Here is a 16732-nt window from a genome sequence, read left to right as displayed (position 1 = left end):
GCTACGAAGCCACACATTGGGAGCGAGGTCAATTAATTGAGTTCATATCTTCCCGTGAGGAGTGAAATGATGTAAAGTTTATATGAAATATTTCATATATGAACTGCGGTTATAGGTGAAAGTGAAGAATGATCGTCGCAGTTAATTGTCCAATTTAAGCAACTGGAAAGAAGAAGCCTGAAAAAAATCAGGGCTTCAACGGGATTCGAACCCGTGACCTCCGCGATACCGGTGCGATGCTCTACCAACTGAGCTACGAAGCCACACATTGGGAGCGAGGTCAATTAATAAGCGAGGTCAATTAATAAATTTAAGCAACTGGAAAGAAGAAGCCTGAAAAAAATCAGGGCTTCAACGGGATTCGAACCCGTGACCTCCGCGATACCGGTGCGATGCTCTACCAACTGAGCTACGAAGCCACACATTGGGAGCGAGGTCAATTAATTGAGTTCATATCTTCCCGTGAGGAGTGAAATGATGTAAAGTTTATATGAAATATTTCATATATGAACTGCGGTTATAGGTGAAAGTGAAGAATGATCGTCGCAGTTAATTGTCCAATTTAAGCAACTGGAAAGAAGAAGCCTGAAAAAAAATCAGGGCTTCAACGGGATTCGAACCCGTGACCTCCGCGATACCGGTGCGATGCTCTACCAACTGAGCTACGAAGCCACACATTGGGAGCGAGGTCAATTAATTGAGTTCATATCTTCCCGTGAGGAGTGAAATGATGTAAAGTTTATATGAAATATTTCATATATGAACTGCGGTTATAGGTGAAAGTGAAGAATGATCGTCGCAGTTAATTGTCCAATTTAAGCAACTGTGGTGTATTAAACTTGGCAACTCAATGAAACGGGAGCAAGCAATGAATCTAAAACACTTTTATTTTTGCCTTGTTTATAAAAAATACTGGGTCAGCCATTGATGGGAAAGGGGATGGCCTTATTGATGAAAATTTGAATTAAAAACATTATGTATTTTGGTTAAAAAAAGGAATAAAAACGTTTTTCAAACTACAGTTTAACTTCACAGCTTTTTTCTTAAATTAAGCTATAGCTGCTTTTCTCTACACCAACTGGCAAGGGGCAGAAATTGCTGTCTACCATAGATGAGATGGCCTGCCAACTACTCATGCGAGTAAGTGTCATTGTTCGAATGTCCTCATTGTAATATTGTACAATGTAGGTTAAGGACTTCAGTCCTGTATTATATTTACTGAAACTATTAGACTGCACAATCCCACATTTGCTATGAGCAACTGTGAACTCCACTGTACCTTGTTGAATTGTGGAAAACTTGGGCTCCAAGTTAAATGCTATTTTTGTAATAGCACACATTACGTGCTTATGTTTTTGGGGGCTGAGCCATCTCTGGATATTGACAGACACTGAATGTTTACTGCCAAAATAACTTTTGAATAAAGAAATTAGAGACAACATGTATTGAAGGAAATTTTTAATGTCTAATATATATATTTATACTGTATAGTGCCATATGTTACATTACTTTGTTCACTATAACAACATTAACAATATAATAAGTAAAACCCACCTCTAAACATCTAGGCTAACTATATATTTTTGAAACCTTTTTTTATATTTTTTCATTCATGAAGACTGTTCCTATTTCACCACAAATATACAAAAATATGGTGCATCTCTTTTAAAGGTACTGACCATAAAAACTAGCAATCATGAGCTATTTCACTCTAACAGCAAAAGAAAGACAAAGACAAGACAAATTTGTGCTTGCAATTTTCAAGACTGGGTTACACTTATCACAAGATGACGGTCTCTTTCTCAAAAGATTCAAAATAGTATCATTTTGTTTTTGTCTTAAAATAAGCGCTATTACATATTTTGAAGTTCAGGAATATAGGAAATCAGACTAAACTGTGATAACAATGTATGCGAAAACTGAATCAGAAGTGCAAAGTTAATTTATGTGCATGTTTATTAGCATGGAGAAATATCAAGGCTTAAAAAAACTGTCCAAGATAAATGTACCTCTGATAGCTCAGTCTTTGAATAGAACTACAGAACAACAGCATCCTGGACAGTCATGGTGTATTAGCAGTGGAAATAGGCAGAATTGGAATACTGGTACCTCATTACAATGTTCCATTCCCCTTGGTACTTAAGCTCCCTAATACGAAGCAATTTACATGTTCAGCACAGTTAGGCTGCGCTGTATGGGTTAAATGTGTAAAAATCTTTATTTCAAAAAAATACTAACTACAAAACAGCATCAGTGTTACATCAACTTTCTACTACTGTTTTTGAATGATTTAGTAACAGTTTGTATACATTTCATGATGCATATAAAACAGTCTGTAGAAATAAACCACTTGTCTAGTAACTATTATAAAGTAGTTAGCATCATGAAAATGTAATCACACTCTGACAAGATAACCACTTGCACCTTTGTATGACCCAGTGGCTGTTTAAGAAACTTGATTAAAAGATTACTGACAAGGGGATGGTTGGTTGTTTTGAAGAGAAGCCCCTAAAACATATCCATTTTAAAAATCATTTACCCGATGAAAAAGTCATGACAAAGCTTCCAAATCTGTCAATAGCTTTCTTGCACTTTCCTGCCACTATTGTACTTTTATACCAGCCAGGGGTTAATACTCTGAGAAACAGTTCTTGACTAGTGGCCATGTATGTGGTTGACCAATTGTACTTTAGTGAGAAGACGTGCCAAGTATTTATTTTTTTACAAAGATTCTAGTTGTGTAAGTGCTCAATATTTTAGTTATGTAAAGGTGATCTGAAAGACTTCAAAATTTATCGTTTTAAATGCGCTCCTGCATTTCTGACTGCTTCATACTTTAACTCTATTCACATATGTCTGGTTAATTTTAATTTTTTAGTGCTAAAAACAAGGAAATGAACTAAGTGGGAAGACAGAAACCTGTTTGTCTTTGTAATACCTGAGTTATGTGCCTAAATCATGTCCAATTACTGTCACTACTGTAAGCTGTGGCCATTTAATCAATATCAACCAATCACTAAAAGCTTTGTTTTCATTCTGTAGTGTGACTTGTCTGTGCTTTTTGCATGGCTATGGTTGCTAATGTAGCATAGTATTTAATTTTCTGTATGTAACTCACAACAACTCTTGTAAAGCAATATAAGATATGCATGTACATATAGGAGAGATCGGTGTTATTTTTAAAATAACTTTAGTCTTTCACTAATCGGTAAATATGATGCTGTGCTCCATGTTCACTTGTTGACACTTCAAACACATAAGCAAGACACAGCAAGGTTTCTTGTGTTTCCCTGTTTGACAACACCTACATGAATAAACAGAGTAATGAGCATTATTTATTTTTAACATCAAGACAAAATTTAGTGACTTAAATAGATAACTGGAAAATACCCGTGTGAGATTATACATGACAGAAAATTGTTATGCTACACTGGAAAGTTTTCCGAGAGTGTGATGAAATCTGTGAATTTTTTATTGCAATTAGCAGAATATTACTCATGCATGATGCCTCTGATTCATTAATTTACCGTTCTGCAAGGAAGAGTGAGGACTGGGAACTTCCCACTACTACTGTTAATACTAAGGGTAGGATCACCAGCTAATTCACATGCCTTACAGGAGCATTGTACAATATGGTCAGGGCTGTCCCTCAGTTTTGATTCACCCATAGCCTCGACGTTCACACCCATATAACAAACTTGTTACATTTTGGGTGAATTGTACCAATTACAGCCAAGTTCACCTGTAACATCAATGGCCCAGCAAACAAACTCAGCTGTAGCATGTGTTATGGGTTAGACCCTTTTTGACAGCTCTGATGGTCCAATATATTTGTACCCTTCCCATGTATTATGTGCTAGCTTTCCCATGGCACAGACTAGGAATTAAACAAAGGAACCAACTGAGAGAAACTTAAAAGAGAAAGTACAAATATACCCTGGGTAATAATGATTACAGGATTCCCTTAAAGTTCCCCTCAAATTGTTTGTAATTCTCTGGATTTTAATACTTCAAACTCTCTCAGACCTATTCCTACAACTTAAAAAAAAAAAAAATTTGAGTCTCTGAGAGGGCCACATACCTGCAGTATGGTGAAGTTTTCCAGTACGCTGTTCATCATGTATTTTTCAGGCAGCTGTTTGAGCTTGTGAACAAAGTTTATCATGTATTCACACATTGGAGATCTGTGAATGCGGTATACAAACCGGCTGTTTTCATAGTGACCAAATTCAGTCTGCAAGAAATAATAATTGTATAAAGGATTAAAAAAGGCATTTACTACACAAATCTCAAAAAGTAGTAACTCTTCCCCTTAGTATGTGTTCCTGCTTCTCACAGCCGAGCCCACCTAATGAAGGGTGCATTCTTTTGGGGTGATCCAGATCAGGATCACTGATCCAGATCACCCCAAAGGAATGCATCCTACAGCTTAGCACTAATTTATTCAAAGAATGCTCCAACAGTTTGGTCAATAACAACTGAAACAACTGGGTGTGAGGGACAGTGAGTAATATGATATCCAAGAGTACAACATAACCAAGCTGTCAGGTTCTGAAACTCATTGTCTCTAGTAACAGAAAAATATTGTCACTGTGTCTCAGAACTGGAGGATCATTTTTGGTATAGATCAATTTATTACATTCCCAGTAAAAGAGGCAATTTTCAGTTACCAAATGTGGAATAGCCCACTTTGTTTCCAAGGCTCTCCACTTTGGCAACTCTTTTGTGACATGAACAAAAAGTCAGCTGCCCATGCTTTTAGCGGAGCCCCTTACCCATATAGGAAAGAAAAGGAAACCCATGAATTAATTTTCTCATGGTTATTATGGCTAGCAGTATTGCTCATGGGCGCGTATGCACAATGACGACGATGGAGTCGCACAAGATGGCGGCCATACTCCAGCTAAAAAAACATGACGCCTTGATTTACAGCCTCCTTCTTTGATTTTGGACATCCATATTATGGTCAACTGACACCTGTCAAAACAAGGTATCTGCTGACCAGTATCATGTGACCATATCGTGGGCTAAAGTTTAAAGCTCATCGAGGTCACGTGTTTTTTAAAGGTTGACCACTGACCAAATGCTGGTTTTCTATTGGATTGCGGGCTCACGTCAGATTAACTTGTTTTAAACGGGGCAGGGTTGCTCGGAAGCCGGTTAATGCTAACCCAGGATTAAAGTTAACAGAAGTATAAATAGTTCTTGTATATAAATGCTTTTCACTGCTTTTGTTTTGTGTATTTTGAGATTATTCAAACTCAAAACAGAAGGCCAAACAATATACAGAAATCCTCAAGCTCACTGCAAAGTTACAAAATTCAAATCAAAGTTCTTGCTTAAGCTGGGTTATCTTAACCGGGCTTTGAACAACCTGGCCCAGGAGCTCTGCTTTTAGGCTTGGCTAAATCTATATATTACTTACAACCCCCATTCTAATATAAACACTCTACTTTTATTATCATAGTGAGACTTTAATTGCACATTCTAAGGGTGACTGATTATGATTCCACATTTCATCCTACCTCCACTTTCTCTACAACTTGTTTTCCAAATGAGCAAACTTTAGTGGAACACGTAATTGTCATATTTTCATTTGACTCATACCTGAGGTGTACAAAAATTCAAGTTAATAAAACAGTGATGCAAAGAATATGTCATACTGCCAGAAGATTAAGAATAAATTTCATTCCACCACACTGCATGAGCACAGTGTATAGCCCAAGTCCACAAACACTGTGGCTTGCTGGCATGCTAGACTACTATGGAGTACTACAAACAGCACAAAATTCACCACGTAAAAAACAGAAAAAATGGACACCACCTTACGTACAGTCTGAATCTTATGAGTTGAACATAGTTTAAAACTAAAACAACTTACGTGCTTGAAACACCGTAAAATGCTCCAGCCTCATCATGAATGTTTGTGTTTAGATCCGCCTAGATTGTAAATGAGACAGTTATCATTAACAAAAAAAACAGGTCTGCCAACACTTAAGTGTAAAACTAGAAGTGGTATTGCATTGTACTGTAATTAGCGTAAAGTAGCAGCATAAGTATTGTAAGCAGTGAAAGCAAATGCAATAAATTAATTACAATAAAAGTCCAGCAACTCGAAATGAAGACATGAGATACAGTGTAAGAACACTAATAAATGTTCTCCACAAAAATTAATGAGGCTTACCCAAAATTTTACTAAGAAAAACACTGGTTGGGGTCCCTTGTCATACAACTCTTTGAGACCTCCTTTCTTTTCTGGAAACTTGTCATATATTTGGCGAATATCAACTGCCTGCAATAGAACAGAAAAAGGGCAAAAATTAGCAAACCCTCTAGTCCAATAACACTTGAGTGCGGAATGTTTTTACATGCATATCTATCTTACTGTGAAAACAATTTGCTTTTTCTTGAATTACTACTGAAAAGTACACAAACTGGACCACAAATCGACATGTTTTACTTGGGCTATACCTAAAGTAATGGACTCATCCGACTGCAAAGAAAACCTGTTTTCCGAATGTGATGTTCTACCCTGAAAGTGATTCTCACTAGCCCTCAAAAATTTCTTAGTAGCAAGGGTTTGCCCCCAGAACATCATCAGACTTCTTTAACTGATCACCAGTCCCTATGTGTACTCCTGGGTGGAGATAGGAACTGTACAAGTAAAGTGCCTTGCCTAGGTACTCAACATTGCGGCTCTGGCCAGGGATTGACACTGGTTTACTCGATCCAGAGCACAGACCTTACCACTGGGTCATTGCATCTGCCAGTGACAGAAAAAAAGTCAGCAAGAAAATAAATAAAAATGTAATATCAGACATGCTACCTCGAGATGAGGGTCGCCAAGGTCAGTGTTTGGGCCCAGGTGAACAAACAAGTGCTTGTGATACTGAAAAAGAAAGAAAATAAAAAAGACTTCTACTTAGTCCCATATTGAATGTTATCAAGCATTTAAATTCTATTTTGTCAGGTATTGTCCTGTACATTTCGAGACTCTTGGGCCTGTAAATTAAGATGCTATTAATATACCATACAACCCAGAGTGTTTGCAGCATTTTCATGTATGTGCAAAAAAAGGACATTGAAAACTCCACTCAACACGTGTAAAATTATGTTGTAAGTTGATTATGTCTGTATTCCTTTCCCAGTCTGTTTTTTGTCAAAAAACTACATGTATCTAGAACTACATACACATATGCTTACCAGTTTCAACAATGTATAATTATGTGTAACACAAACAAAGGTTTAATTGTTTATTACAGCATATATCAAGAAGGAAAACCCCAAAATTCCACTTACAGACTCTGGGTCCATTCTTTGTTGCTCAAGGAATGCAGAGAACTCGACAAGTCGCAGTGGCTGGAATAAACAAAAAAATCCTTTAGTTATAATAATGATGACAAAAGAACGTCTATTGTGGTGACTAGAAAATCTTAAGTTTACATGTACATGTATTTTGTGCAGACAATAGCAGACTTAAGCGCTCTAACCTAACCACTAGGCCACAGTGACACCCTGGCTGAACAGGAATCAAAATTTGAGTGGTAATTTTACTTGAGAATTGAAATTAATTTGCTCTTGCTTTTTTTTTGCTTTTAATTAATATGTAAATGTAATTAGTGACTAGTTTAAAACTCTCGTGCCACTTTCTCAACCAATCAGTAGTCAATGCCAATCATGACCCACCCACACATGTTTTCCCATGCTAAATGCACTGGCTACATGTAATTACTTAATTGAATTTTGACGGCTTCCTGGAATTGTCTGTGTCCTTTGTGACTGGCTTGAGTGATTACTTTGGTTTTGGTTGTACAACACTTAAAGGGAAATCATTCTAACATTTGCACAGCATCATCAACCAGTCTTACCAGCTGATGTTCAACAGATCTTGGTGGCCATGAGGAGCTTCCATGAGCAGCAAAGGTTGGTGGTGTGGAGGACACAGTACCACTGCTGTACGAAGCACTCCTCTGAAAACATAACAAATAATTTATTAACTTAAAACTATCACACCTTACCATACACTGTACAATCAACCAACTTTTAGAGATCTATAAACTAATACATTCATGAAAGGAAAAACCCTCAATTACAGTGCAATATTATAAATATGGAATTTATACTGTGAAGTGCACAAATTCTGTAATTTTGAAAGGTCAGAAGGTGACAAAATGAACAGTTATTTGTCAAGGTAATAACTATTGCCAGTCTTCAGTTCAAAATATGAATATTACTTAACTGATTACAGATAGATTGACAGATTTTGTGATATGACAAGACAATATCGCATCTGATTATTATCTTAACCTGTCTGCTCCACAGAAATCGGATATCAACCACTCTTTTGGAATCAAGGAAATAACCAAAGAAATAGCACTCAGTGTAATGTCAGAGAAAATTGGGGGAGCTTACCATGTCTTCAGGGCTGCTAACAGCAGCTCCAGTGGGGCTTGCAACTGAGGCTGTGGAAACAACACTGCCGGGAACAGTGGCTTGGACTGACGGACTGCCATAAGGGGATTGTGAGGCACTGTTGAAACTTCCTTGCACTGGCTGACCTGTACCAGATTGCCAATATTGTTGCTAAAAGTAGATAAAATAGCCAAGGTAAAGAACCAAATATTATTAAATTGAAGTGATTAACCTTTAAGGCAACATTTAAACTTGAGTAGTGAGGGTTAGCTGGGGTTGGTAAATTTAAGGAAAAGCTAAAGTAAAAGAATGGTCACCATCAATCTACCGGTAATCTTGGGATAAAAAAGCTACATAGTAGTTGTGGATCATACCTGGCCATGGTATCCTTGGTTGTCATTGTTAAAGGCAGGCATACCAGCGGCTGCTAAAGCTTTGCTATGTAGCACTGAAGCTGACACAATCTGAGCTGATGACATTGATGCCATGGTCTGTAGGGCTTTATCACGAGCCGCTTGATCCTACATAACGTAAAAAACACATTGTTTTATTAGCTCTTAGTAATTAAGAAAACTAGATCTACATCTCAAGAAAAGAACTGAAATAAACTCCTTTGAAAAATTCTCAGTCATAGTTTCCACATTCCAGGAAAAACATTTCCAGCTTACTCATAATAACGTTTACATGCCATAAGCCAGTGGATCCCACTGTTTTGATCTATGGTACTAATGTGAGATAAACTGAGAGAAGTGACTATATACTTAGATTGAATAAAAAGAGCAGATAGAATCTAATCAAAGTTACCTTCCATTAACTTTACACATTAAACCACAAACCTTAATTTTTGCGTGCACTTCTCTCGGTTTTCTCCTGGCTAACACCTGTATGTGACTTGAAACCTATTAATGAACACAAATAAACAAATTAACCAACCTTAAGTTTGCCTTGAATCTCTCTTGCTTTTTTCCGTGCTAACACTTGAATGTGACTGGAAACCTAAACAAGAAATAAAATCCCAAATCATCTTACTTTGAACTAGCTGAACCTTATCAGTCCCAAAGGCGAAATATCGATTGTCCTTACAGATCTCCAGTTCTGAGAATTTGATAGCAGATCGAAGAATATTGCAGAGAAGTTGATTTTCATTGCTCTAATTGAAAGGTTTTCATATTGAAAAAAAAAAATTAGATCTCAGTTTCCACAAAGTTTTAGTGCTCACTGCCAGGTACATGCTAAAATTCTAACGCAAAAAAACTCTCAGAATGTGCATGTGCATAAACGTCTCAAAACGTCTCAAAAACAGATTGAAGTAACCTTACGTGGTGCATTGAAAATTACCTTCATGCATCCAATTTTAACAACAAATTCAATTTGCGCACAAAAATCTTGAAATTGCCAATACAGCTTACTTTTGTCTCCATAACAAGTCAAGAATTGAAACAAGGCAAAGGAAGAAAAGACACTGTTGTATCCTGTGCATGCACAGACCTACAGACCTTTGTCAGCCATTAGATTGATAAAGCCAGTAGTAATCAGAAAACAAACCTTCAAACATATAACAAACAGGGTTCCCACTTATCAAGGGAACAACATTTACAAATGCCATGCTACTCTAGTACATATTCCTCGTACAAAATTGAATTTTCCCTCAATCCAAGCAAGGGACAATTTGCAAGTACTGCTTGACTTTGTCATTTTACACGTAGTTTACATTTGTAAGTTCAAACTATTTTTTTAGAATTTCTAGCGTTTGTCACTATCTACATGACTATAGTCTAGCTAAATGACCAAATGGCTGCTTCCCTATAACTGGCTAAGATTAAAGAAGTTAACAAGTAAGATTTGTACAAATGCACGTGTATTTATTTGAATGACTGCTATCAGTAATGATAATAAGACTTGGTGAGGTTCGTTCTGAGGAAGTAATTCAGGAGGAAATTTACCAACTCTATCAGCCACTGAACTGTACTTCACTCAGTAATAAAACCAATTTAATATTCAGTAACAAAATGCAAGTTTTCCAACGAGTGAGCATCCACAGGATACTCTGGTTAATAGATTGCTCAGTGAACCACATGTAAACACACCTGTATTCACAAACAGCAATGCAAAAAGAGCAAAATTAACATGGAAAGATGACTATTATTCAACGCGTATGCTGCCAGTCAGTGTGTGGCCATCAAGTGCGAAATAAGTCACATCGAGTACCAATCATATTCCAGAATTTTGTTATTTATTTGATTTTACTAACACTGCTGTAACAGTCTGAAAGCCTCTCTCTTTCCTATTGTTATGTGATATCTCATAATTACCTGTTTTCTTGTTCTTGTTTTTCCCGTTCTCAGCTTGATGTACCGAGCTATCAACTCATTTCGACCTGGTCAAAAAATGAAAAAAAGGAATTCAAAATTAATCAATCTTGATGGATACATAATTTAAAGTGATCATGCTACATTAGTTGCAAAAAATTCCAGACAATGCTAATTTTGAATGAAAAAAAAGGGTCCAAAATAAAACTGTCTGAAATTTTTAAGCGTCCGAAGTGTTAAGGATCTGGAATATTCATTGTACAGTTTAAAATTTTTAAGTACCTCCAAAGCTCTCAGTTTCATTTCATGAAGTGAACTCTAGTCGAGACATGGCTTGAGATTTGAAACGGCATGATAGCTGAGTTTGTGTTATTTTCTCCCTGGTATTTCTCTTGACATCTTAAGGGGGACGGTAAAACTACAGTTTTCACAGACTGTGTTTTCAACTAATTTGATTTTCGCAGGAGTAAATTTACTAATTCGCTATGTTTCATCACAGTGTCTGAATTTTTTCTCCGAAATTTGTCCTAAATCAGATAAAAAGTGTCCACAAATTAAATGTCCAGAATTAAACATCTGAGAAATTTTTGCGGGTAATGTATACCATGCCAGTCTTGCTATAAGTTAATTCTTCAGAAGAAAAAAAATAGGAAATGTTAATTCTTCTGAATGTTCCAGTATACTAACAATTCCGGTGTGTTCTATATTTATCTACTTAATATTTTCCTCAACTAGCGTGGCATACAGGTTGTTTTTCTGCTGAAATTATTGAACTGGAAAACAGAAGCAACAGTTAGCTATTCAAACTCTACCAAATCCTACCCGGTACTGTTGATTGGGATATCTTTCACTGTGGTAACCCTGCACATACAATGCGGGTAAAATTTTGGCTTTCTGCATCACTACTTAAGAGAGAATGTGCTATTGATCTGCAAATTGGTCGTAATGAGGAAAAACTGCAACAAATGGGTGAATACCTTTGATGTTTATAGGTTTCATGTATATATTAATAAATCTCACCCAAACTACACGGAGCCTTAACCAGACCCATCCAAAACAGTTGAGGTGAAATAAATGTAAAACAAACAGTTGGCAAGCAAATTGAAGTGGGTCTAACATAAAAACGGATCCGACAGAAAGAAGAATTGCTTTGAAAAAAATAAACAAACAACTGAAGCTGCTGTTCCACTCAACAAGAGAATCAATAATTGTGTAAGATCTCTGAATGGTCAGTCAGATCACTGGCTGGTTAAATGGAGCCACAGGTTGCAATCAATTTTGACATGGATTAACAATTTGGTTAATAGCCTAACATGATGTCCATTTGTTAGCATGCAAAAAACTGACTTACATCAAAACACCTGTGTAATTTATAAGCAATGACGAGCTTGAAAACATAATTCTTTTTCAAGTAGTTGGCAGTAACACCTGAAATCTTAATCTTCAATTTAATAGTTTGATTTCCAGTACAGTTGTAAAACTAAATGAACCTGCAATTTATTAACAAATGTACTGTCTGTGGTGCATATATACTGATAAAATTTTTGACTACAAACTCTATATTAATTATAAAGGTTTGCATTATATGGTTCACTAAAAAGAAAATGTTACTGGTTAAACAAATTCCCTCCCCCGAACACTTAAAACTGTAAGGCATTCTAGTTTCAAGCTCAAGTGTGCTATAAAAAAACGCAAATTCAAAAAAAAATACCAGTCTGCTAGGAAAATGCAGATGATTTCTAGCTTTTCAACTAACTTTGTTAACACATCGTAGCAAAAATTTATTGAATCAAAATGTCTACAGAAAGAAACGAAAGTCATTGTGGGCAGAAAAAAAAACAGATTATGAGAGGTTTAACATGTTATATTTCACCAGCACTAGATTTTATAATATTCAATTAAAATTGCTCAATATACAACACGACCAAATAGTTCCATGTGGCATACTAATCAGGATAAATATTAAGGTCTTTGTTTCATGGAAGACAAAAGTTTGAAAAATTATGCCACATAAAATTTCACTTTTCGATACCATTTATAACTCAATAAACTAAGCATGCACTCTGCCAAAATAATTTACGTAACAGAGTTATTAAAGCAACGAAAAAAACATGCAGCGGATTATCACAACTGCAAATGAAGATACAAAATTCGCTGAATCTATCAAGATCATCATCACATTTGATTTTTGACTCACTAAGCCTCTGAAAAATTGATAAGTTGGTTTTCTACAACACAAATTACGGGAAATTGATGATTTACATCGATCATGCAACCGCTGTGGTGAAGGGTTAATGTAAAACTGCGAGATACATAGCGAACATATTTCAAACAATTGAACACGCGTAGCATACATTTAGAGCGTAACTGAGCATTCGTGACATCTAACACTGTTCAGGCTGATTTCTAGGTTTGCGGGCGAAAACCGATAAGAAGCCTTGAAGTATGCTAACATTTTCATGAACTCTGGCGAGCCAGCTGCCACGCAGAATCGGGATTCGTGTTGAATGCCAGTAATGTAGTTATTACAACAAGAGATCGGCGTTGTTCAGTTGATATAAACAACCGACTGTCCATTCCATGCCTTCGTGGAAGATACGGTATGTAGTCACCATTCTCTCTATTCTTAACAATGCAACCGTTTCTCATTTTAGAAATACTTTCAAACTAACTGACTTAGTCAAGGGAAAAGCTATCTAAGCCAGTGACAACCGTTTGTAGGCAGGTTTAGGTTTCCGGGTAAAGCAATATTCACACAATCGACAGTTGAAGAATTGCACAAATTCGATAAGAATGCATCACTTACCGTACATTTTGCCTTCATCGGAGAGAATGATTTTTCGCCGGCCACAAGGCGGGTAAATAGCGAGTGCCTCCTGAAAGGATTGCTCGATATCTGGCGACCAAACTCCTTCGGCATCATTGGCCATGTCGACAGGGCTTTTGGTCGCACTGCCCTCGTCGGCCGAGTTGCCCATTTCGAGGTCCTCGTGGTCCGAAATCTTGGCGGTTTTGTGGGAAACAACACTAAAAATATGGCTTTTAACTGGAGGGAAGCTCCAACTACTGTTTATACTAGCCGTGTAGACTTCTTACTGTTGTCTTGATCAGTCGTTCCGGAAGCACAAGTCTGGAAAAATGAGAAAAATTCGAACGATTCTACAGGCCGATGTAACATTTGACGGGGAAAATCTATCAAACGAATTGAAATCCCTCATACTTTCGTGCAACGAACCTGACCTCACAGAAGTCTCCAAAAGACAAAAAGTATGATAGTCTGCTCGTCCCTCTAAAAATCACCTGGAATTAGCAAGTTGCCCTTTGCTTGAGTGAAAACGGAGGCCAACAAAGAATTTAAGGAATGACACAACTATGCTCGGCGCGCCCACAAAAGACTTGCGCTATTTCTCCCTAGAGGGGGTTTCATGACATTTCCTTTCGTCACCCGTCACCTCAAGAAGAATTCGAAGCTCGCTTGGTTCGATGCCCAAACACGGGGATAGAATTCTAGGAATGTTTTCTTTAACGCAAAGGTCTTCAAATCATACTTAATCTTATAAACTATTTTTTTCTTTGTGATTTTTGGAAAAGAGGATCAATTTATGGCTTACCGCGGTCACAATTTCGCAATTTAGCTTCTGATCAAATGCAGATTTCTCTGTAGGCCGCTGCTTGCGTTTGGTGGATACAGAATAATGAATCCACCACGTCATTCCACGCATATTTTAGAGAATACCGAGTTGTGATTGGCTCTCGCCAAACACACCCCGTTAAATTTGTCAAGGAGGCACGCGAGATTGTAATACACATGTTAAGTTCTTTATTTTAACTCAGAGAATGGTCTTTCCAGACAGTAGCTAGATTTAATTTGTCTTAAAACGACCACATCCTACCTGTACAGTTTAAATTATTCATTCTGCATGATAATGTGATTTTTATTTTTGCACACGAATTTGCTGGCATCCCGGTGCTTGAGCAGGCCAAGTTTTTCTGTCACGATGTTTAAAACAACGATAAATGTGTACGTATCTTCCAACATAAACGGCTGTTAAATTTTACCGGGATTAGCCATTTCGGGGTGGGAGAGAGACCTTAATTTATGATCACTGTTAGAAATTTTCGCTACGTCCATATGATCAGTGGTTTTATTGTAAATCAAGTAAGTGGCTAGTTAGACAAGGTGATTTCACATACTGTGAAGTTAAAAGAAACAGAGCTTTGACTTACTTTATTAACCAAAAAAAAAAATGATAAAAATTCTTTCTGCTCGAGTATTTCACAACCAGTGTCCACGGCAAAGTCCAAGATGACAGTTCACCTGCAGAACTCGTGGACAATTAGCAAACGCTTGAGTGATTCTAGTTAAGTTGTAATTATTCACCGAGTGAGAGGTTATTGTTTTCAAGCGTGATATTGAATTCGGTGCCTGTTTTGTTATTGAATTCCTTGGCTAAAATCTGAATATTGACTGATTACCAAGACAATTGAGCAAATTTTCAAAAAGAGTCCATTGCCGAACGGATGTGGTTATTAAATAAACAATTTGCGCAGTAAGGTAGTCAGGTTCAGTAAGTACTTTATTTAAAAGCGCCAGTGGAGAATAATGTAAGTAATCATATCCTCGCTATTCAAGTCTCCTTCCTCGGAAACAAATAAACCATTGAAATATTGAGCGCGCCTGTTGCAGTTAGGTGTTTCATGACGCAGTGGTAAGTTAGTGTCAAATCGGCCTGACTGTTATGATCAAGTCACGTCAACCTTTGATTAGATTTGATCAGTGATTGATGCCGCACGATCGGCAATTTGTAGCTACACTGGAATTTCAAACTTTCCAAGACTCGATTTTTCGAACCTCTCGATTCTAGGTGACAAAATTCGTTTTCATCCACTCAGTCCAACTCTAATTTTACCCACGATTTCTCAAATAACTACCCGATTTTTCAAACCAATTCTTGTTTCCCTTGGAGGTTCGAAAAATCGAAATTCCACTGTTCTTGTGTTATATCCGTTTGTTTGTTGCTTGTTTTTAAATTATCACAAACTGATGCCATTAGAAACTGACTTTTTTTTTTTTTATAGAGGACTGCTTTTGCTAACCCAGTGGCTGAATTGTCATTTGGCGGCGGTATAAGCCGCTGCAGTTTACTAGAAATCCTTACAGCCGGTTTAACTGAATGCTTTTCAAACTGAGAAGTTCTTTCATATAAGTAACATAAAAAAAGTGAAACAACCTACCGAGTGATATAAAATGTAACTGTGCTGATGTAGGCCTTTGCTCAATTGTCTCAACATAATTTTCGTCAGGCCAAACCGTAGTTGTTACATTTTGCCGGTTTTGGCGGCGGGTTCTCTCGACAGTCCCATTGATGTTATATAACTGCAGATCATACGTTTGACATAAGCTTACCCGATCACTCGTCGAAGATTTGTACTAAGAAAACAATTTGAACTCACCGGTTATGTTATTTTTCCACAGCCTCCTGAGCTGTATTGAAGAGTTCCTACTTTTGGCTTCACGGCCCGAGGAATTTTGGAGATGGTGGCTCTAAGAAAAGAGCTGACAACGGTTGACTCTTTATTGTATAACGACTATGTCATGATGAAGGTTCAAGAGGCCGCAGAAATGTCAACTTCTACTTAACAGGTTTTCACTGTCAGGTACTCAGACTGAGACATTAATCATCAATCGATCAGTGTAAAAATCAAAGAATTGTGTGTGAAGCAAATTCTACACGAATAAATGTCAAGCGAACATGACGGGTAATCAGTCTTCTTCAGTCAGTACAAAATGCGAACTGTTTCAAAACAAACATCCATGGCACGCGGTAGAACTTCAATCGTTTTGAAAACCTGTAACCTCAAATTTTAATTTATATACTGCAAGGAAAAAATTAACTTGTCGGACTTTTAACTACATTGCATTATTTTCTGGTACAGATTAATGTTAGGTTTATGATTTTATTTTATGATTTTATGATTTTATTTTATAATTCAGGGAATTGTTAATATAG

General features: G+C 37.0%; 1 protein-coding gene and 1 long non-coding RNA gene across 7 annotated transcripts; one reads left to right on the top strand and one right to left on the bottom strand.

Annotated features, from left to right (window-relative positions):
* Positions 1-1443: 1443 nt before the first annotated feature.
* Positions 1444-16298, bottom strand: LOC110057073 (transcriptional enhancer factor TEF-1-like). 6 transcript variants are annotated; one of them, XM_089298505.1, is made up of 15 exons: positions 13962-14108; positions 13528-13851; positions 10725-10789; positions 9373-9408; positions 9249-9311; positions 8787-8933; positions 8413-8583; positions 7869-7970; positions 7300-7359; positions 6827-6889; positions 6185-6292; positions 5882-5940; positions 5526-5607; positions 4082-4234; positions 1444-3304 (listed from the first exon to the last, which is right to left on the bottom strand). In XM_089298505.1, exons 2-15 carry the CDS (start codon positions 13697-13699, stop codon positions 3191-3193), a joined length of 1395 nt encoding a protein of 464 aa, XP_089154631.1. In that variant the 5' UTR covers positions 13700-13851; positions 13962-14108; the 3' UTR covers positions 1444-3190. The 6 variants fall into 6 exon arrangements, with proteins under 6 accessions (XP_089154631.1, XP_020619317.2, XP_020619318.2 ...); XM_020763658.2 differs by lacking the exons at positions 9249-9311; positions 13962-14108 and adding an exon at positions 16176-16298 and having other exon boundaries at positions 9346-9408; XM_020763659.2 differs by lacking the exons at positions 9249-9311; positions 13962-14108 and adding an exon at positions 15957-16088 and having other exon boundaries at positions 9346-9408.
* On the top strand, positions 13066-16485 carry LOC149118576 (uncharacterized). The gene is made up of 2 exons (XR_016209950.1): positions 13066-13321; positions 16198-16485. It is a non-coding gene; the product is annotated as an uncharacterized LOC149118576 (long non-coding RNA).
* The last annotated feature ends 247 nt before the right edge of the window (positions 16486-16732 follow it).

This window comes from Orbicella faveolata, unplaced genomic scaffold (genome assembly GCF_042242905.1).
Source record: "Orbicella faveolata isolate gen_17 unplaced genomic scaffold, um_ofav_v1 contig_1, whole genome shotgun sequence".
Taxonomy (NCBI): Eukaryota; Metazoa; Cnidaria; class Anthozoa; order Scleractinia; family Merulinidae; genus Orbicella; species Orbicella faveolata.
Note: the sequence above shows the minus strand (reverse complement) of the source record. Positions and strands in the feature narration are given on the sequence as shown.

Excerpts from the sequence above, each read along its gene's own strand:
- LOC110057073 (XM_089298505.1), bottom strand. The coding sequence starts at position 13,699 with ATGGGCAACTCGGCCGACGAGGGCAGTGCGACCAAAAGCCCTGTCGAC. Across the intron at positions 10,790-13,527 it reads CGATGAAGGCAAAATGTACG|GTCGAAATGAGTTGATAGCT; the intron begins GTAAGTGATGCA and ends TTTTTTGACCAG. Across the intron at positions 8,584-8,786 it reads ACCAAGGATACCATGGCCAG|CAACAATATTGGCAATCTGG; the intron begins GTATGATCCACA and ends ATCTACTTTTAG.